At 29.9% G+C, this 23938-nt stretch overlaps 3 protein-coding genes across 3 annotated transcripts; 2 read left to right on the forward strand and 1 right to left on the reverse strand.

The window, feature by feature from the left end:
* The first annotated feature begins 827 nt into the window (after nucleotides 1-827).
* Nucleotides 828-1700, forward strand: LOC124922578 (zinc finger protein CONSTANS-LIKE 14-like). Its single transcript, XM_047463301.1, has 3 exons — nucleotides 828-1050; nucleotides 1123-1293; nucleotides 1381-1700. Exons 1-3 carry the CDS (start codon nucleotides 880-882, stop codon nucleotides 1531-1533), a joined length of 495 nt encoding a protein of 164 aa, XP_047319257.1. The 5' UTR covers nucleotides 828-879; the 3' UTR covers nucleotides 1534-1700.
* Nucleotides 1701-10787: 9087 nt separating this feature from the next.
* LOC124917090 (histone H4) lies at nucleotides 10788-11503 on the forward strand. The gene is made up of 2 exons (XM_047457642.1): nucleotides 10788-10898; nucleotides 11012-11503. Exon 2 carries the CDS (start codon nucleotides 11043-11045, stop codon nucleotides 11352-11354), a length of 312 nt encoding a protein of 103 aa, XP_047313598.1. The 5' UTR covers nucleotides 10788-10898; nucleotides 11012-11042; the 3' UTR covers nucleotides 11355-11503.
* Nucleotides 11504-12078: 575 nt separating this feature from the next.
* Nucleotides 12079-19221, reverse strand: LOC124917106 (calcium-transporting ATPase 4, endoplasmic reticulum-type-like). The gene is made up of 9 exons (XM_047457643.1): nucleotides 19066-19221; nucleotides 17496-18984; nucleotides 16183-16255; nucleotides 15983-16104; nucleotides 15076-15357; nucleotides 14331-14708; nucleotides 13445-13554; nucleotides 12997-13225; nucleotides 12079-12912 (listed from the first exon to the last, which is right to left on the reverse strand). Exons 2-9 carry the CDS (start codon nucleotides 18903-18905, stop codon nucleotides 12340-12342), a joined length of 3177 nt encoding a protein of 1058 aa, XP_047313599.1. The 5' UTR covers nucleotides 18906-18984; nucleotides 19066-19221; the 3' UTR covers nucleotides 12079-12339.
* Nucleotides 19222-23938: the final 4717 nt, after the last annotated feature.

Here is a 23938-nt window from a genome sequence, read left to right on the forward strand (position 1 = left end):
TACCATATCTTTCTTTTTTAAATAAAAATTTTGTATCACCACATTTCAATATTAATTCTAAATAAACTAACTTTAAATGAGTTAAAATTATTTCTAAAATTTCACTAAAATTTTAAGTAAATAATTCATAAATTATGACTCAATTATTATTTAGGACTTTGAACAAATTTAAATTGGACAATTTGTGTTAAATTTTCAATATTTTTAATTCATTTTTGTTAAATGGACTTGGGAAGGAATAAAATATTAGTACTTTTTATTTAAATGAATAAAATATTTAAAAATTAATAACATGATAAAAAAAAATATCAAGTTGTGTTTGGAAAAAGTATTCATATTCAAGTCCATAAAAAAAATAATAACATTTCAATTTCAACCCACAAATAAGGCCTTGTTCTCCTTGGGTTATTTAAAAAATCCAAACCAAATCATTTTTTCAATCAATCACTTATCAACAATCACATCACTTATTTCATTAACTAAAATACTAAAATACCCTTTAATTTAAATTATTATTTTATAATTTATTTATATATATCAATACCCTTTAAGTCTTTTTATTAAAAATAATTATTACCTCCTCAAAATCATTATTCATCAATCAATTTTTCTCTCTCTTGGTTTTTTAAAAAATCCTAACGAAGCCTAAGAATAACTATTAAGAGATAAAAATATTAGTTAAAGTTTCTGAATTAAAATTTTGAATAAATATATTTAAAAGTAGTATAAGTCAACTAGTTAGTTCTGAGTGAGAAATGTGACGTGATCGTTGATGTCATTGCCACCTCGTCTTGTTGAGGGTCTTTAAGTAGGCAAAGAATTCAGGCCTGTTTGTGTTTTTGAGAAGCAATCTTCCAAGCAAGAAAAACCAGAATTACTATGTACGGGCACAATCACAACGACGATTTCACCACTTCAGCGGTTCTTTCCGGCCAATCTAGGCCGGATCCTCTGACCATTCCGGCGACGGCGAGCATTGCCAGATTTGATGGGTCCTTCCAGAATATGGGCCGAGTTGCTCCTCATTTCATTTGGTCCGGCGATTTTCAGGTCAGAGCTCCCCATTCTTAATCTTGATTGCATCTGTTTATAATTAATAATATCTTTGAATGAAAACTGCAGGGAATAGAAAATTATAGGCTGTCGGAGAGGCCATTGTTGAATGAGGAAAGCTATAGCAGCATCATAGAGGGGATGAACAGGGTCTGTCGTTACAGTCCGGAGGAGAAGAAACAGAGAATTCAGAGGTACAGAAACAAGAGAAACCAAAGGAACTTCAACAAGACCATTAAGGTTCTTCTTCTTCTTCTTCTCCTTTCTTAACCTTAATCTTAATTGAATGAACTAACTAATTGTTCTTTCATCTTCTCAATCAAACAGTATGCATGTAGGAAAACGTTGGCCGACAGCAGGATACGCATTAGGGGGCGTTTCGCTAGAAATGACGAAATAGAGAAGGAAGATCGTGATGAAGAAGAAGAAGAAGAGTACGACGAGAATTGGACCAACTTTCTTCAAATGTTTCAATTTTAGCCAACTTAATCCCACCATTAAGCTTGTTATTTTTCATGTTTTTGCAAATTATAAGATTTTAGGATCACCTAAGTGTAAGCATTGACTGGTTTATACTCCCTCAATGACACTGTTAATTAGATAGAGTCATTGCTGTGTTGGGTAGATTGGGAGAATCGAATGAAAAATTTGACACAGAAGAAACTTGTCAATGTTGTTGTCTCTTTAAGGTTGATAATTTGATTTTATTTCTATTGTAATTTAAAGAATCTAGTGTGTTATTGACAGACATCCAAGTAGATCTATACATATTGTTAACACATTATCAATTTGAGAAGAAGAACTTGGATTTATAACAGTTGATCTTCAGCCTTGAGCAAGCACCAAAAAAATATATGGATGTCACCAAGTTTTTCATACCATACCTGATTACATTGTATGATCATACATGTGGAACTTTGCTTCAACAAAAAGAACTATCAACCACAAATAGTTTCCACATAATCCTAGAGAAAGCCTCAATAACCATCACAAATGCATAACAGATTTCATAGCCCTAGCCTCTTGGAACTACTAAATAATCCATTGGTGGAGCCATTAACTGTCAAAAAAATCATTGTTGTGGTTAAACAAACTTGATCCATCTATGATCCCCCATGCACATGTGTTTCATTATATAAAAAATAATTCCCAATCAATATGTCATAGTTTTATATCCAAATTAAATGATATCTTAATCTCATTTCATTGTCTTACTCAGTTCATGATCAAGTTCTTTTGCCTAACTTAGAGAATATATATGGAGAATCTCTTATGGGTGTCCAACAAAGACATGGGGATGATTAATAACTAGTTCGAATTGAGCTATTTAAATAATGGGTATTGAAGTTTGGCATGTGGTTATGAAAAGTTGAGTTATTGTGAAAAAGACATAGATATATTAATATTTAATAAATGAATATTTGTGTAGAAAATAAATCAAATATATTTTAGTATTTTAGTTGATAAAGAGATAATTGAATTATTTAAATAACCCAATAAACTATTCAGATAAAATACATTAGTTAGTGTGGGGGAGAATATAGACATTGAATTGGAAGGGAAAATCCTTGATAGATTCTTGTGTTGCTCTTATTGAAGAAAAAAAACTCATCTATAGTACTGTTTTTGAGTAATCATTAATGTCTGATTTATCTATAGTCCAATTAATGATTACTCAATAGGAGTAGCTAGCTCCAATTATTTTGATCCCATTGTAAGGCATGTGTTACCCACATTGTGCTCTTTCATTTCTAACCAATTGGAGTTGAAGATTGAGCCGAAGCAAAATTGCCTTTGTTTCCAATACTAATATTGTGGCAACTCCAACCACATGTCCCATAATTGGCTCTATCTCAAGGTTGAAAAGAGTCATAAAAGTAGTCATTGATCTTGAACCACCCAAGGCAATGTGAGTTATAGATATAGTGTCAACTTCTATAGTCAACTCCAACTTTTCCCTTGCTGATGTTGAAAGCCATAGACCAATTCATATAAGTCATGGTCTTTGAGGACAAAGTGAATCTTAAAAACGTTGTTGGAGTCATTGTCATTGAGGTAAGTTGATTCGATATTGGTTCAAATGTCATGAGTTTCACTTATGGTGCTTAGATGCTAAGATAAGGTAAGAGAATAACAACCATACATACATACATTGTAGCTCCAATTAATGTTTGTTTAGATGAGATGTTTCAAATAGTTTACATACTTTGAATTGTAGAAACATATGAGTTTGAAGGCTTTTGATTTGTGAGAATTGGAGTTGTATTTAGTGAAGGGTGGTGAGTTGAATTGTGAGAGTGGGGGAATGGGGGTCCATACCATGGTGTGAGTGCAAGAGATATAGTGGAAGTAAAAGAAAAAGTGAACCTATTAATTATTTGACAGGCACAAACCTAGCTAGCTGATAGCTAGGACTAATCCCTATCCAAGAGTAAAAGTCAATGATTTTATAATGAATATGATATCAAACATATATATATATATATATATATATATATATATATATATATATATATATATATATATATATATATATATATATATATATATATATATATATATATATATATTTTGTATGTGTTTATAGGGGGTGTATCTTCTCACTTGCTTGAGGACAAGTTGATGTTATAAACCAGCCATTAAACCTTAAACAGATGCTGGTTGATGATTTCTCGGGAGAAAGACTTATCATAATTCATTTGTGGGCATCTTTGGAGGGATATTGGATCATGTTGTTGTTAATTCATTTTTATTTTATTTTTGTTGTCACATTAGTTTGATCTTTAATGGTTTGTTTGGATTATTGAAATTGAATTTGGAATTATCATTGATATTGTCATTTTGGTATTATATTATAATTCAAATTCTAATTTCACCCAATTTGGTATTGGATTATAATTTAATTTTTATGTTTGAAAAAAATATTTATAGATTAAAAAATTAGAGTTAAGGACTTAAAAAAATGAAATAATGTGTAACTAGAAGGAATCAAAATGACATGATTTACAAAAAATTATCACTTAAGCCACTAAACAAATATTTTATTTTTGAAAAGTTGAAATAAGTAGATTTTTGTTGATGTTATTATTTTAATGTTAATTATTTAAAAATAATAATGATTTATTGTAAAATATTATTTTAAACAAAATATAAAAAAATTGAGAGATAAAAGTTACCCATAAATTATAAAAATACTCAAATAATTAAATTTTTGGGTTTTTGTTATTTTTTCCTTTGTTTGATTAATTTTTTTTATTATTATTAAAGATCAAAATACCTTTGATTTTGTTTTATTTATATTGAATGATAAATTAATTTTAAATAATTAAATAAAATATATATTTATTTTAATAGATAAAAAAAGTGATTATATATATAAAAAAGTAGGAATGAGGAAGCCCCATAGCCCTAAGCTCCATCCTCTCTGTATATGCCCATTGTTGATTACTTGATATGCTGCCAGTCTCTTTGGATGCATTTCCTATTGTTGATCTCATTTGAGGTTTTAGGGTTTTACACAAATCAATGTCTTTGCTACAACTTTTATACTTTATTAACTTTTTCTAAAATTTCAATTAAACAAATAATCTAATTCATTATTGGATTTTAATATTTAAGCACTCTCTTTTGGAAAAAAATGTTTATACAAAACTATTTAATTTTCTTCTAAAAGGTTCAATTCATTTTTTTAGGAAATAATTGACACAATAGATTTGGTGGACAATTTTAACAAATTATTTTATTGATCAGATGTTATTGTTAACTTTGTTTAATCCTTCTTTATTTAATAAAAAAATTCTCAAAGTTAAATGATAATAGGTAAGAGTGTCAGGTTTGATTGGTTTATTAACCGAAATTTACATTCAAAACGTTGAGATCGATACAGTTTCATCGATTCGGTTTGAACGGTTAAAAAATCGATTTGTTCGGTTAATCGTTTTTATTCATTGACAAATTTGTTATAATAAATTAAATATATATCAATAACAACTCATAATTTTTTTTTTATGTATATGAACAAATACAATAATATAAATAAGATCCGTAACATAATTAATGATTCACTAACATAAATTTCAAAACACAAATGTATTATACTATGATATTTTTTTTTATTAAATATCACGTTAAAAATAAATTAACTATTTTAAAATTAAATTTATCTATTATTAATAATAGTTAATCTTTTTTTTACAATTTATTAACAAGTTTTTACCTTCGTTATACTCTCGATTATTATTACTTTTAAATATTTGGTCGGTTTGGACAATTTTATTGGGGTGAACCGACAAACCAAACGGTTGTGATAGATTTGATAAAACTAAAACCATAATCAAATATTATAAGACCACCCACAGCAGGGTGTCAAATTTTTTCATTTAACACCATGCCACGTCAGCTTAACACCTCTTTTAACACCCACTTTTTAACATGTCATACAACAGAGCAGCGTGTTATTCAAGGTATCAAAATTACTTTTTCACTTTCTCTCACTTCCACATCATTTAAACATATACATAATTTCATTTTTTTTAACCACAAACAATATTATTCATCACTTGATAAATCAAACATACAAATATTATTTAAAACGAAGAATAAAACAAACACTCTAAAGTTGGGTGGCATCATATATTGTTGTGGAATATTAGGATGGATTCCGGTATTCATGGGATCTTCCGGACGTTCAATGTTTTGGTTCAAAGGTTGTATATTTGGGTTTTGAGCTTGATTTGGGAAGTAATTTGGAAAGAAGTTGTAGTTTTGTGAAGGATCCATGAAAGAGTTTGAAGATTTCAAAAGAAAGGTAATACAAACAAGGATGATAATATGGTAGAAAATTTCTGAAATTTTTTGGTGTCCAAATGACACAAACCAAGTCTCTATTTATAGATCGTGAAAAATAAAAAATTTTGATATAATTTTTTTTTTTAATTGATCAATTATTATTCAAATGTATTTTTAAAATAAGAAAACTAAAATCAAAAGGTAGATATTATCTTGCCACATGGCAGCCTCTCATTGGGCTAAACAAAATTTGACACCCATGTCAAATTTTGACACCCACTTTTGCCCCTGCTGCCTCCCACCCTCCTCTTTTGACACCCCAAATGCCCCCTGCTGCGGCTGTTCTAAGGTTGAGGGGACTGACTTTATAAGGCGGAACACCTATGCACTCTAAGAAAAAAAAGTATGTAAGTTTAACCCAGCTAAGTTTTAACATGTTTAAAAGTTTACCTAGATTATATAAATTTTTATTAATTTATAATATAAAATTAGTATATTTTTTATTTTAATTTAAAATATAGAAATTGAAATAATAATAATGTATACATGTTCCCTTTTAAGTATTAATTATGAGCATTTGCATAGAAACTAAAACCTTAGAAGTAAATGAGATAACAAAATGCAGAGACCTTAATTAGAAGAATACAAAAGATGGGACTTATATATAATTAATTTTATAGAGATAGACTTTTAACCTGACAATTCAGGTCAGTTTTATATAAGTGTTTTCAGGTTGGTAAATTAACAAGTTGAGCGATACTTATAATTGAAAAAAAATTAATAAAATTATAGGTATATATCGAAAATACTGTACCGTAATATATCGAAAATATTTATATTTTTGATATACCGAAAAAAATGTAAGTTTAATACCGATACCAAAATTATTGATAAGATAAATGTATGAGATTTTCAAAATTTTGTTATATCGAGTTATACCGAAATAATATTTATAAATTAAGAATTAAATATTATATAATTCATAAGAAAATAAATTAATTTGATATTACCGAATATAATTTTTGAAAATCAAAATATAATTATATTATAATAGAATTAAATATATGTAATCTATCTACATTATATTTTATAATATATAAAACTATTTTATTTCACTATAAAATGTTTGGTTTTTTAAAACAAATATAATGAGGTCTAATGTGTTGTCAAGTTCATATTAAATAAAAAATACGACTCGAAAGAAAGTAAGAACAACTTCAAAATCAAATCTCTCTATAACTAAGAACAACTTTAAAACCAAAACTCTCTATAACCCCTAAACGGAGTAAAAGTATATTTAAGGAACACTATGAAAATAAGACAAGAAAGTTTGTTGACGAAAGAATACAACCAATCGGGATATACAAGTACTGTCAAGTTGAGCTTACAGTCGTTTCTAGAAGTACTAGTGGGTTGGAAAATCAATTATTAAAAAGGTGTAAGTTGAGTCCACTTTATGAAATAAGTGGAGAAAGTCAAACTATATTGATGAAAGAGACGATGAGACAAGAAAGTGTTTTGGTTCCACATACTTTTAACCTAAAAATGTGTGAAATAAAATTGACCTCGATGAAGTGTCATTTAAAGTTGTAGAAGGAAAAGGGTTTGTGAGCTTATTACATTAAGCACAAATGAGGTTCAAGGTTTCTGGTAAAAAGAAAGTTGCAGTAGGAATGGTTTTTGATTTATTCTTAGTTGAATTGATTTTTTTGGTTTAAGTTAATATATTTTTAGGTATCAAAGGTTTAATACCGATATCATACCGAAATTAAGGTATATTGAAATCAAAGTAAGGTAAATGTATGCATTTTTTCTATACCGAAACTTTATGTAAGGTATAAAGTATGAATAAAAAGTTAAGGTATACCGTACCGACTCACACCTAGCAATACTAACATGAACTTGACATGTTTAATAATTCGTGTTAAAATCTCTAGTTTGAATCTGACATATTTATTTGTGATTGACCCGAACACGACCTTATCGATCAGAACACGAACCAATTGACCAAACCCAATATAATTTATTCACATCTCCATGTTTCTAATTAATATAATATAAACACACAAAAATGAAGTTGAATCATAAACCTACTTACAAAAATCCTACAAAATAAAACGAGGAAGTGAGTAGAAACAAATACAAAAGTCAATAAAAGAAACTTATAAACGGATTATCGGATATATACTTTTGATCATTTCAGATCGACCCAATTTTGACCTGTTTATTAATCAGGTTAACAGATTGAGATTGACCTGAACAATAAAATAAACGATTCTAACCTGATATTTTCGTGTTTAATTTGGGTTGTGTTTTTTTGTCGGTCCAAAAATTATCTACCATACTTTTAGCTTATATTAATCATTCACTCTATTTTTTAACCCAAATCTTTCTCAATAGATTTATATTTTCCTCATTGACATTGTGGAATATGAATAAAACGTGACATAATATTATTATGTCCATCCGATATTTCTGTGGTGTAACTTGAAAGCAAAATCAAAAAACAAAATCAACGAAAAACCAATCGGGATATACAAGTACTGTCAAGTTGAGATTACAGTCGTTTCTATAAGTACTAGTGGGTTGGAAAATCAATTATTAAAAAGGTGTAAGTTGAGTCCACTTTATGAAATAAGTGGAGAAAGTCAAACCATATTGATGAAAGAGACGATGAGACAAGAAAGTGTTTTGGTTCCACATACTTTTAACCTAAAAATGTGTGAAATAAAATTGACATCGATGAAGTGTCATTTAAAGTTGTCGAAGGAAAAGGGTTTGTGAGCTTATTACATTAAGCACAAATGAGGTTCAAGGTTTCTGGTAAAAAGAAAGTTGCAGTAGGAATAGTTTTTGATTTATTCTTAGTTGAATTGATTTTTTTGGTTTAAGTTAATATATTTTTAGGTATCAAAGGTATAATATCGATACCATACCAAAATTAAGGTATATTGAAATCAAGGTAAGATAAATGTATGCATTTTTTCTATACCGAAACATTATGTAAGGTATAAGGTATGAATAGAAGTTAAGGTATACCGTACCGACTCACACCTAGCAATACTAACATGAACTTGACGTGTTTAATAATTCGTGTTAAAATCTCTAGTTTGAATCTAACATATTTATTTGTGATTGACCTGAACACGACCTTATCGATCAGAACACGAACCAATTGATCAAACCCGATATAATTTATTCACATCTCTATGTTTCTAATTAATATAATATAAACACACAAAAATGAAGTTGAATCATAAACCTACTTACAAAATTCCTACAAAATAAAACGAGGAAGTGAGTAGAAACAAATACAAAAGTTAATAAAAGAAACTTATAAACGGATTATCGGATATATACTTTTGATCATTTCAGATCGACCCAATTTTGACCTGTTTATTAATCAGGTCAACAGATTGAGATTGACCTGAACAATAAAATAAACGATTCTAACCTAATATTTTCGTGTTTAATTTGGGTCGTGTTTTTGTGTCGGTCCAAAAATTATCTACCATACTTTTAGCTTATATTAATCATTCACTCTATTTTTTAACCCAAATCTTTCTCAATAGATTTATATTTTCCTCAACATTGTGGAATATGAATAAAACGTGACATAATATTATTATGTCCATCTGATATTTCTGTGGTGTAACTTGAAAGCAAAATCAAAAAACAAAATTAATGAAAAACTAATTGAAAAAAATTATAAACCGATTAAATCGAGTTCTAGAGTTCTGTTGAAGATTTAGATATTAAAAAAATATTTGATTAACCAATTGATCATATATATGTATGTATTTTGATTGTTTTTAATAAATGTCTTTTAAATTTGGTGGTAAAGGATTGAACATTAATTTTTGAAGGTTCAAATTTTGACACACATACCGATAGACGGGACTGATATTTATTGACTTTAATCACCAACCTTATGATAATTTTGTTTGAAAAACTGACCCAAATATTTTTAATGAATTTTTCAAATCAAATCACTTGCACCATTATTAAACTTGACCAAATAAATGTTAAGAGTCAAAATAAAGCTACGTTTTAATGTGAGTTATTTGTTATTATTTTCAATAAAAAGTTTGATCTATTTTACCCAAAAGTCTACTGTTCAAATTTGTATAGCCCTGTATAGTCTCTATAATAAATAATAGAAAAAAAATTCTATAATTTTTATTTATTTATTCTGTTTGTTGGTACTGACCAATAAAATAAATTATTCAAAAGAAAAAATAAATGTATATAAGAAATACATTTTAAAATATACATATTTTATAATATATATATATATATATTAATAAATATTTTAAAAATAATAAATATATATTAATTTCTTCAATTTTCAATCATTCCATTTAAAAAAAAAAATAGATTTTTTTTTTTCTTTAGAGAGAATTATAAACGGTACAAAAAAAAAAAGAATTTTATTTATATATTAACAACATATACTAATTCTATTGAACTTAAATTGAAAAAAGTGTAAGGGTATAATGGAAATCGAATGAATTCATTCAATTAATCTTGAAAAGAGGATGCCTCTATTATAAACAAACAAAATTAGATCATTCAATCTAATAAATCTTATTTTAACTAAACAATTATGGATGAAATAATTATATAATTAAAATTTAAATAATTTTATCTGAATAATTCATTTATTTTTAAATAGAAAAAAAATAAAAGAAAAAGTTATTTAATTATTTGAAAATTTAATTCAAATAAATTGCTATCTCTGACTTTAATTAAATTAATTAAAATATTTTATTTTATTCTATTCAAATTAACCATTTTCTAAATAAAATAAAATAAAATAAATTTTTGGTACCGCGGCAACAAATCCCGCGCAATAAATCCTAATAATCTCGGCACAGCCACGTCATTCATCCGTGCTTTTTAAAGAGCCGATCCTGACCGTCGCCAAGATTTCATCAACGGCCAGTAACAATCAGAGGAAACACTACGTGGATCGAAGTCTTAATCCTTCTCTCCTATATAAAAGAACAATATCCAGATCCCATTTTCTTCATCATCTTTCATTCATTCATTCAAAGGTACAATCTTCTTCCTTTCTAATCTTCATTCAATTACTAATGCATTCATAAAATTGATTCAATTTCTTGTTTATCCATGTCCTGATTGTTCATTTGATCTACAATTTCTACAGATCTTGAGATTTTCTTTGAGAAGAATCGACAATGTCTGGGCGTGGTAAGGGAGGTAAGGGTTTGGGAAAAGGAGGTGCGAAGAGGCATCGTAAGGTTCTCCGTGATAACATTCAAGGTATTACGAAGCCGGCTATTCGAAGACTTGCACGTAGAGGAGGAGTGAAACGTATCAGCGGTTTGATCTATGAAGAAACTAGAGGCGTTCTCAAGATCTTTTTGGAAAACGTCATTCGTGATGCTGTTACTTACACTGAGCATGCTCGTAGGAAGACTGTTACAGCAATGGATGTTGTTTATGCTTTGAAGAGGCAAGGAAGGACTCTCTATGGTTTTGGTGGTTAGGGTTTGTGTTTGTTGGTTCTGAATTGGGTATCTGTAATTACGAATGTCTTGTTAGTGCTACTATGTCGTTTTTCATCTTTGTAACCCTAGATTTTGAATCTTGATAGTTCTCTTTAATCAAATGAACTGATGTTCTTCAGATTTCATTGGCATTGATCTTCTTTTGCTTAAAATTTTAGAACATACAAGTGTATTGAAGAAATCTATTCAAAAATTTTACAATGTAAACTGGGTTTTGAATCATTTTTAAAAATCTGAAATTGATTGCTGTTTCTTTAAGAGCTTTTGATTATAAATAGCTTGTTTAGATCAATTTCAGATGCTACTATTACTGTAAATTGGGTTTGGTTATAATGTTAATTTGCTTGGGTAATTGTTAGGAATGTGATGTAAATACAAGTGTCTTGAATCTTGCTGTGACTTCTCTTAAGCTTTTTTTTTTTCAAATAATCCATAATCTATTTCAATGAAGAATTTGATTGATTAACTATCTGACTCACCTAGTTTGAAAGTATGGCCTAAAAATGCAAAATCTTGAATTTGATTCAATGAAGAATTACTCACCTAAATTGAAAGTATTTGCCTAAGAAAACAAAATCTCATATTATTAACAATGCTATGATTTGAAATAAGGTCATGGTTGTGGGGTCTTTGTAACTTATAATCTTAGTTTGCACAAAAAAGAAGATAAACAAACAAACCATAGAGAGGTAAGAAAAACATAAAATCCAAATTACAAAATTTCATTCCAACAAAAAAGTGATGGAAATATCTGAATTAGATAAATGCCGCTGTTCAACTACAGTGAAAAGGTTGATATAACAATAATAATCTAGAAGATTAGAGTATTTCAATGTCTAACCATGATGTTGATGTTGTATATTCCTGCTTGCTAATAGGATGATAAAATGAAAACATGAGCAGCCATTCATCTGCCACATTTATTATTTTAACCCTTTTTTTGTTTCTTTCCAAAATTTCCATCTCATTCCTCTTTCAGCTTCGCCAATCTTCTTCTAGAACCAGATGTACACCTGCCAATAAACTTGAGAACCTCGTCGATCAAAATCACAGGCAACGCAACCGCCAGCACCAGAAGCCATTCGTTCAGGCTAAGCGGCACGATCCCAAACACTTTAGCCAAGAAAGGGACATAAAGTATCAAGAAATGCAGCCCAAATGAAATTGACATGGCCATAAGTAGCCACGGGTTGACCCATGGGGGCATTTTCAACAGACTTCCATCCTCTGAGAGGGCATTAAGGGAATTGAACATCTCGATTGCGACTAAGACCGATAAGGAGAGTGTCATTGCTTTTATTTTCCCCGTTTGGAAGTAGTCGCATGGATTTGCATCAAAACTGAATGTTTGAGCTCCGGCTGTGAAAGGCGATACTGAGAAACCCTCCCAGGTTGGGCATTGACCCCAGTTGGAAAGTTGAGAATAAGAGACCAGACTGTGGCCATCTCCGCTTAGATCGATTCCTAGGAATGAATGTTGAGTGAACCATATGATGAATACGCCTACTGTCGCTATTCCAACATAAAACCCAATAACCTGCCATTCCAACCAGCATACATACATCAGATTATAATTAATACTTTGGAAACACTTTCTAGGGGGTTTGGGAAGAGATATTACCAGGTATCTGAAAAGAATCCAAGTACTGATCAACGAGTCATCGCTCCTTCTAGGGGGTTTCTTCATTACATCTTTGTCGGGTGGATTGAAGCCCAAAGCTGTAGCTGGTGGTCCATCAGTCACAAGATTGACCCATAGTAGTTGAACAGGGATGAGGCCCTCTGGAATGCCTAAAGCAGCCGTAAAAAATATACATGCAACTTCACCAATATTTGAGGAGATCATGTACCTGGAAATCATGATGTATAGAATAATTAGAGACCAACCCTTTTGGTTATGTGATTATGCATAAACTTAATCAAAACAAGAGGGGGTGGGGGTAGGGGAAAGAAATAAAATAAAAAACACGTGCAAATTCCCTTTGAGTTAATTGGTTTTAGGAGTGCAAGTCAGTAAAGTAGAGAAATCTAACAATATGTTGAAATCATAGAAGATAATCAAATTGTACCTGATGAAGGCCTTCATGTTGTTGTATATAGATCTGCCTTCACCCACAGCAGCAACAATAGTGCTAAAGTTGTCATCAGCTAAAACCATGTCTGAAGCTTCTTTAGCCACCTACATTGATATATTTATATATGCAAAACAATAAGATACCACTAATCAAGTGAATGAATTCAAGAAGCCAAGTCATGAAGAGCATTTGGAAAATCATGAAAATTGGTGACAAATGTCAAATTATACATGTCCACAGATCTATGGCCCAGACTAAGATTAATTGATGAGAATAGTGTAACCAGTGTTCACAAATCGAATTGGATTCATAAAACCTAATCACAACTGGAACATTGAGTCTGAAGTAGAATTGGGAACTCCTAAGCTTCATTTGTCTCAAAATTAAGGGTGAGTTTAATAAAACTGAAAATTAAGGTTTGAAGCTTGAATACTGAATTTAAGTGCAGTTCCAGTGTTAAAAAAAAACAAATGAAAACATATAAAATTTGAAGTACTTGGTATGTAAGCTGATTTAATAAATTGGAATTAAATGAAAGTACTTAAATTTGTTTTTATCCTTATAACGACGTAATTAAATTAAATTTCAGGGGCTAAAGTTGTCTTTTTTGGATGCTCTGACTAGATTCCCGAGTTAAGACATTCACAACTTATCAAATTAAGCCAAACTTTTAGCTTAATTTAAATAATTAAGTGGTTTTAAACAACCGTTATTAAACAAACAAACTTAAGCACTTCATCATTTAGTGACAAGTTGTGTTACCGAAGTTTAGTTTTAAAACATAATCTCACCCAATTAAGTTTGAAGAACCATTTTTTTTTTGTATTCAGGTGTTTTCTAGTGGGCCATTATTTAATAAAATAGAGAAAAGAGAAAATACCTCAGTCCCAGAGATACCCATTGCAATTCCAATATCAGCCAATTTCAAGGCAGGTGCATCATTCACCCCATCCCCAGTCATGGCAACAACTTCACCATCTTCTTTAAGCAATCTGACTATCTCTTGTTTATGTCTTGGTTCAGCCCTGGAGACCAACAGCCCTCCAATTTGCCTTAAATGGCTTTTAGGATCACGAAGATCCATAAAGTCCTTTCCTGTTATGCTTGTAGACTTTATGTCTTCATGCTGACCAAATACACCTATTTCACGACAAATAGCTTCAGCTGTACTCTTGTTGTCACCAGTAATAACTATAACTCTAATGCCTGCTTCTCTACAATCTTCGATTGCTTGGCGGACTTCTTTACGTGGTGGATCCTGTAGAGATGAGGAACTAAGTCATACATTCCTCATAATTACTAAATATTACCAGAAAAAGAGTATAATGGGATAAAATAACGAGAAGGACTAGAAGAAGAAAAAAAGTCGTTTTGCTTTCTCAGAAGCAGGCTAATCTTATTTCCTGAACTCTTAAAAATGGCTCAAAATACTTTCTGTCATCATTTTTTTTGTTAACTACGTTAATGTTTTGTTATGCATTTTTGAAAAACATAATATTTTGAGCTAAGACTACCAGCATGAAGTAATTTGAGCTATTTTAAAAAGTAACAAGCCTTTGATGCAAGTTGAGGAAGCAAAATTAACTTCTATCCTTAAAAGAACAAAAGAAATGTCACAAACTTACCCTAAGCCCAGCCAAACCAACAAAAATGAGGTTACTTTCTATTGAAGAATAGCTGGATGGATTTAACAAAAGCTGATGTGCTGGGTGATCTTCATCACCAGTATAAGTGGCGAACTCTGGAAGATCCTCCTTGTATGCAAATCCCAAGCAACGTAGTGCACTTGTCGACATATCTTCGAGACTTCGTAAGATGGCATTCCTTGAACTTTGATCAAGTGCCACAATAGAACCATCAAGTAGTTGAATGAAGGAGCTACGCTCCAACACATTCTCCACTGCACCCTACATTATTACCATACAAATCTTAAATGATTAGAAAAAGAAATAGAAGATCAAAATGAATGAGTGATCACAAACAATAAATCCAAATGAGTAAAAAAAGCTGCTATCTGCTGAGTGGTCTTTTTTTAAAAGGTAATAATATTATTTAATGAGAGCACAAAATGGTGTCTGCTAAATGGTATTGCAATTGGCAAAAGGAAAAATACTCAAGATCAACCACCTATCCTTTACATCCCAAAACCAAACACCTAACTTTTTCACAGTACAGGCTTGTTTGATGTAGGGTTTTATATGGAACAAATGAGATTATTTGAATATAATTTTGTTTGAGGAGAAAGTGGGTTATTTTGATTATTTAAAAATATTATAAAGAATGAAAAAATAAGGATACTTTGGTATTTTAATTGATGCTTTGATGGAAGAAATGATGGTTTTTGATGATAGGATGTTGCTTTTTTTTGGATTTAATAAAAAAGCCCTCATCAAAAAATCCCTAAGAATCATGAACATCTCAATTACAGCAACTCACTGAGATATCTAAGACCTGATATTGTAAAATATCTAATAATCAGAAAAGACCGCCAAAATGTCAGGTAATAATTAAAGGCATAAGAAGTTCACATACCTTCACAAGCAGCACTTTTCTTCCAGAGGTAGAACTGGCAATAACTCCCATAGATTTCCTATCACGGTCGAATTCAAGAGTGGCGACCCTTTTCTCATGTTTATTCCAAGCATTGCAGCAACCTTTTACAAATAAAAGATGTCAGCATTCGCCTAAACATTATTTTATACAGTACAGTATCAGAAGTATGTATAACTTACACAGTAAATCACCATTAACTGAGGATGTACCAGTATCCAGTCCATCAGGAAGTCCCATTTTCTCAGCCATAACCTGTATAAGAGGGGAACTTTGTAATCATGAACCAAACACTTGAGAGAAATTTCACAAGGAAATATGGAAATCAAATGGAAGTTAAACATAACTGATAGGAACTTCCATGACACAATTCTAGTGGTCTAACCAGGTAAATAACACATAAATAGTTCAGGGAACATATATCAACACAAGGGTTCTCCATTTTTTGTGATTAGAGATAATTGTATCTACTCAATTGCTTCCTGTACTGTACAGTCAACTTCGGCCCACCAGGTCTTCCCAAAATAAGCTCAACGTGCAATCATCATTTAGGCCTTTGTTTGGCAAAAAATGAATCCAAAATCACCTCTATAGAAATATTTTTTTGAATTAAAGAAAACTAGCATGACATCCCACAGTCATGGCCCTCCGCTTTAATTCAAAGCACTTCCGGTGGGAATCAGACCCGTGATGTGATATTTTAGTCTCTTAGGTCGACTCTTTCCACCGGACCACTCTAGCAGGGGTCACCTTTATAGAAATATTATTTTAACTACTATTGTGATTTATTAATTCAACATTTTTTAATAGTTTATAAATATATTAACATCACAAAATCACCAAATCCAGAATCTATAATCACCCCCTTACCAAACAACCCATTATTTTGGTTCCAAGAAGACATACAAGACCTCCTTAGGGAACATAATAGAAACTAATAATAGAAGAGCTCATTTCTGACAAATAAAGAATAAATGAAGAAAAATCTCCCCATCATTGCTAATCCTAATAACATTTGACCCTTGATGATAGTTATTCTTTACCATGGGTCTTTTTCGAATTGCATTCAACAACACAGAGTTAACCCTGCTAACATGTAACTCCCTTGACTCAATGCATGATGTCATTATCACCCTCACAAAAAAATGCATCATGCTTCTGCTAAAAGAAAGTTAAAAGAGCTTGTTTGAATAAATCATGTTTTTGAAAAAAATACTAGTTTGATGAAAAAGTAAATAATTTGGGTTAAATGACTAAAATATCTTGATTATTTAATATTTAAAATGTTATAAATAATAATGTAATAAGAGTAATTTGTAATTTTGGCTGATGATTTGAATGACGATGGGATAAGGAGTTATTGAATTTAAATCAAAATAACCCTCATCAAACAAGGCTTAAGTTTATACTTTGTTCAATTACTTGGGCAAAGTCTACAATTCTTAGAAACAGTTACTCCATATAATAAAAATGATAGTTTCTTTTTTTATCTGACCTTTAGAGCTGCCTCTGTGGGCATTCCATTTGAAACAAAATGATCTCCAGAATTTTCAATGCCAGCATCATTGCACACTGCAGCAATCTTGGCTATCATCTGAAGATTAGGATCCATTTTGCCCACAGGCCATCCTTGAATTTTTCCATCAAAAGGATTATATGTGGTCCCTTCTACATTAAAAGTTCGGATAGCATTTTCCCTATCACCCATAGCCACAAGCTTTGCTACAGCCATTTGGTTGGTGGTCAAAGTACCTGTTTTATCTGAGCAGATGACTGTTGTACAACCTAGGGTTTCGACACTAGGTAACTTGCGCACAAGCGCATTCTTTTGAGCCATCTTCCGGGTTCCAAGGGCCAAACATGTAGTTATGACAGCGGGCAATCCTTCAGGAATTGCAGCCACTGCCAATGCGACTGCAATCTCAAAATAATAGGTGCACTTTTCGAATGAGAACTTAAAGTTACTCGGCCACCCATCAACATACTCCCAGCTTAGGAAATATTTTAGATTTATAAGCCACACCACCGCACATATGACTCCTATAATAGCTGTCAAAGCCTCTCCAAATTCATTCAACTTCTTCTTCAGCGGCGTATCTTCCTCATTTTCTGAAGCCTCTTGAATCTGTGAATGTACCTTACCTAATTCGGTGTCCATTCCTATTTGAGTAACCAAACAGATGCAGTTTCCGTTAACTACAGTTGTACTTGCAAAGACCATACACTTTTTCCCCTGAATATCAGAATCTTCAGAAACAGGCTTAGTAGTCTTACTGACTGCTTCACTCTCCCCAGTTAAGGATCCTTGCTCAACCCTAAAGGTTGAGCTAATCAAAGTTAGAGTCCTCATATCAGCAGGAACTTTGTCTCCCACCCTCAACTCCACAACATCTCCCGGAACAAGCTCTTTAGCAGGTAAATTTGGAATCTTTCTGCCATCTCGTATCACAGTAGCCGTTTCAGACTGTATTTCCTTAAGGGCTTCGAGTGCTTTCTCGGCATTACTCTCTTGCCAAACCCCAACAATTGCATTCACAATCAATATCAAGAAAATCACTAGAGGCTCAACAAAGGCCGTGATCTCCATCTCCCCACCTTCTTCCCCATCATACCAAGCCAGGACAAATGAAACCACAGCGGCAACAAGCAAAATCCTAACCAAGGTATCATTAAACTGACCTAGAATCAACCTCCAAACTGAGGGTCCATCATGCTTCTCCAATTCGTTAAATCCATGGATCTGCCTTCTCTTCTCCACTTCATCATTGGAAAGACCTTGCTCCCGACTGACCCCAAATTTCACCTCGCATTCTCGAACATCCTTTGACCAAGCTGGGAAAACCTCCTCCTGAGATTTGGATCTCAAATCTTCCTTTCTTCCGTTATCCTGCCCTCCTCTTCCCATTAGTGTATAACAAACAGAAAGAGAACTGACCCGGAAGATCCCTTATCAATAAAAAACGATCTTCCTGACGAATCTGTACCTAAAAAGCCAGAAAAACAACCGCATAAACATTTGAGAATCAGCGAAATAAATACATAGAGACGAAGGAAAAAGAGAGTACCTGGAATTAATACGTGAATCTTGATCGAACCTCAACCTCGTCGTTTCTGTTCTTCGTTTTCTCCCACATTAGGACAGTCAGTGTAGAGTGAGATGTGAAAATGGATCGATCGATCTCTGACACGATAGTGAATGCAGGACAATCAGAACGGTTCTATAGCTGTATCGTTAAATATTTATTAATAATTATACTTAAATCCCTCATCTCGTTACCTTATAAATAGACTTTCATTTTTTCAAATAATATTATATATGAGAAATTGAAAATTTATTTTATTTTGTTTTAATTTTTGCTTCTTTTATGTATAAACAATTTATTTTTCTGTTTAAATAATTTAAATTAATCCAAGAATAAATAAGTTTTTAGGTCTTGTTCTGATTAGGGTTATATTATATATATATATATATATATATTTATTTATGAAATGAATAATTCAAACATAAATATTTTACCAAAGAAAGATAAATTTTACATAAAAAGGTTATTTTCAAATCAAATAAGTCTCCTATATTTTTAGGATACCTCACATAAAAGGAAATCTGGCTAATTGTGGTCAGTAGCTACTGGTTGAAACTAACAAGAATTAATTAATTATTTAGGCTGAATTAATTAATTATTTAGGCTTTCTTAGGAGGTTTTTTCAATTATTTAGGCTGAATTAATTAATTATTTAGGCTTTCTTAGGAGGTTTTTGAAAAAACTTAGATACGGAAAAAAGTAATTTTGGGTGATAATTTTAAGAAAATGATGATTATTTTTGATAAAAAAATTAAAAAATATTGATATATATATATATATATGAATAAAATAAAAGATAATAATTTAAAATAAATAATATTTTAGTATTTTAGTTAATAAAATGAGTAATGTGATTGTTGAGAATTGATTGATTAGAAAGTTAATTTTGGATGAGTTTTTTTAAAAACACAAAGATAACCAGGTCTTAGGGCTTATATGATATTTTATTACTAAAATAAAATTAAGTTTTTTATTTTAAAACCTAACAATTATATTATATATTTAATCAATTATTTTATTAATTTAAATATCAAAATTATCTTCTATTTAAATATTTTATTTTATATTAATAAAAGACATATTTGATTGGGATATTTTAGTCATAATATTTTAAAAACTAATTTTTGAGTTTTTAAGAAAAATTATAAAAACATGTTCATCAAGCAAGTCCTAAATGTCATTATTTTTTATTTAAGATAAAGATTATTATTTTTAGGTGATTTTTAAGTTGTAACTTTTTATATTTAACTATATATTTCAAATAAGTGATATTATATGGATATTTTGGTTAAAATTTTGAATATGATAATAGAATAAGTAATATATTTTAATATTTTAGTTAATGAATTAAACTATATAATGGATGAAAAATAATAAAATAATATTTAATTAGGTTCGATTATTTAAATAATTCCAACCAAACAAGCCCTTAACCCAAATTGTTGTAAAATAAGTCTACAAATTATTGTCACATTCTTATTTACAGATAAATAAATATATTTCAAATAAGTCTACAAATAAGTAATAGAGCAACAATTAAGGCACAATGTTAACCCATTTTATAATTATGTGTAAATGTATCGAGTTTATTGATTTTTCAGAGATGGCATAATTAAGGCATATTCTCTTAGAAGCAAAATTAAATACTCAATCATCCAATGAACATAAATTATTATCATAATAGAAACTATATAATTTTGTAAATCTCCACTTCCTCTTCAATAAATAAAATATATAATGTTATCAAAATAACACATATTTTTTTATTTCTTTCATAAAGAGTTTTATTCTCAATTAATTCATATAAAAAATAAATTTTCATACTATGCAAAATCTAAAGAATTAAATAATAATATAGATATCAAATAAAATAACAAATTTTGTAAAATTAAAATTAGAAAAAAAACGTGGAGGACTCTAAAGACAATTTTTATGGATTTTGAGTGATAAGATATAAAATGTTAAATGAACCAATAAAACCTGTAAAAAAAAGTATTTCACAAAAAAAAAAAAAATCCTAGTTGAACATTTCATAGAGCTACATAAGTGTTAATTTTCATATCACTATATATTCATGTTTGGTTATTAATGTGTGGTCATAACAAAAATCAAACTTTATATCATAAAACAAATCAGTCTGCTTATGCAAAATAATAGCTCAACAAAATTTATATATTAGAGTGAGAATATGTTTAAAAATTATACATCTTATCTTAATAGACAAGAGTAAAGACTCCTCTTTTAGTTACTTCAATGCATTGTCATGTTAGTAAATCATCCCATTATGCCTCATTTATGTCCAACCATCAAACTTATTTTGTACAAAGTAAGTGTGACAGGTATCAAAAGAAATAATTCACTAGTAGATTATCCCACTTTTAAGATTTAAAGTTAACCACATTATTGTGTATGACATTTCAATGACTACAATTTGAACACAATGTAACAACTATTTATATGTTTATTCTAAATATCTACTTAATGCATTTAACTTAGAAGATGGTCAAATTAATTCAAATAAAAAACTAATTATATTAAACATTTATTGGTAGGGCTCTCTAAATGCAGATTTATTTGGATTAGACACATTCATTCATGTCTTTAGACCAACTTATTCTAACAACTAACACATTTAATATTACATAGTCACCATTTAAGCATTTCATGTGAAATTTTCCAGTCCTCATGGAAGTATAGTTGATTGTCCTCACTCTTTGACAGTTAGTATGGGATATTATTTGTTGGGATAAGAATAAGAAGACTAAAATATAGTAATATCGAGTAATTCTATATGTGATGTCTCGTATCGAAAAATCACAATAAATATAAACTCTTTATAAGAATGAGGTTAATAAACTATGTGTACATTGATGGTTAGGTAATTTTAAACTTGAGTTGCATGAGAATCATTTAAATATAACGATAAAACAATATAAAAATACGAGTGTTCAAATATCACTAAACACACCCGAAACACAAAGAGATTAACCACTTGAGAAATAATAATAAAAACATAAGACACAAATGCTTTCACCAAGAAACATACATAAAAAAAAATAAAAATAGTATTAACGATCTCGAAGATTCTAAAGAAAACCAATGAGTTCACCGACTGTCTTTACCATTTTTTCGAGAAGACCTCCCTTTCGTTATAATAATAGTGTTGTGAATTACACGTATCGGTCGACCGCGATCACGAAAGTTCTATGGGTTTCAATTCGATCGATTCTATTTTCTCTTCCACTTTGTTGAAAAAACATAAACCTTGTGTTCTTTCTTTTATCGAGTTGGACTAGTCATCCGAGTTGGGTCAACTGTCTTGTCTCTTAGTTAACCCCACTTACAATATTGTTAGGATCAAAGTTCTCAAAATCTTGAGTTAACTATTAAAATATTACGATTTTACAATTTAAAAAAATGTTAACGAGTCTGATTTTAGGTAAATTCTTATATAGTTACACTTTTACGATTTTAAATTTACAATAATAAGATTCTATAAATTTAACTTTTTTATAGCGTCATTTATTTATTATTTTTTTAGTTAATTTTCTATTTAAATATATATGTTTTAAATGGTTAATGTAATGCTTATGTATATAGGTAATAATAATATATAGTTAATATTTTTTAAATTAAACTCTTACTAAATAAGTAACTCTCGATTATACAAGTTTATAATATTTGACCAACAATTTTACGTAAATTATCGTTTTTGACTATCTTAATTGTGCTACTAAATCTGGTAAAAAATTTATTCCATTGATATTTGGTTAGGCATGTTGGTTTCTTTAATTTGATATAGAATTCGATTGTTTTTTGAAGATTCAAAATTATATATTTCCAAATTATTTTAAAAAAAATTATATTTTCTATAACCAAAATATGATAATAGCCTTGTTTCAATTTTTCATATTATAATTTGTTTTCTAAAATTTTAAACAAAATAATATATATATATATATATATATATATATATATATTTGCTCGAACTCGTCTAATAACTAATTAGTCATACAAGACATATCAATGTGATATCGAATTAATTATTAAAAAAATAGTAGATACAATAAATAAAATTAATCTTGAAAAAAAATTCTCTATCCAAACAAGCCATAAACACTTTATTAAAAGCAAAGCATAATATAGAAATCTTTCTCCAACAGAGAAAAGGCACCAACCGAAGGGAATTTGCGGGAACGATGCGGCGATCGAAAATGGGGATGAGTATTCAACGCAGGGGATCTTCGGAAAACCAGGAGAATCATTTTCGATCCTTGATGGATTTGATTCATGCATATTGATCTTCAAGGAAGAAGAAGAAGACTGGGTTGTTGCAGCAGGGGAGTTCTTGCTTCAGTTGTAAGTTCTTCTAATTTCAGGTTTCTACTGTTTAATTGGGTGTGCAAAGATGTAAACATTGATGTGTGAGTGATTTATTTTGGCAAGAAATTATGTACATTTGTGAATGATTGAAATTGATACAAATTGCAATGAAATCTCCCTGTTTGTTTGATGTATGAACTGCTTTCTAACTGTTGTTTATTAGGAATGTTATCGAGTTCATGATATGAATTGCCAGGATGTTTTGGTCTTAGTTTGAATTGACATGGTTTAATGTGTTTGATTCTTTAGTTTCGATTATATAGAATAAAAAGAAGTTTGTATTTTGATGAACATGATTGATTGTGTTCTTGAGATTTTGATGATCAAGTGATGACTTAATCTTGATGGGTATGAGTTATTTTGAAGCATCTTGGTGATTTGGATCCATTTGGAGTTTAAAGATTTGAAAATGTTAAATTGATTGAGAGGTTTTTGGTATAATTTATGATTTGATGATTCAAATGTTTTGAAA

The sequence above is a fragment of the Impatiens glandulifera genome, chromosome 1 (genome assembly GCF_907164915.1).
Source record: "Impatiens glandulifera chromosome 1, dImpGla2.1, whole genome shotgun sequence".
Lineage (NCBI taxonomy): Eukaryota > Viridiplantae > Streptophyta > Magnoliopsida > Ericales > Balsaminaceae > Impatiens > Impatiens glandulifera.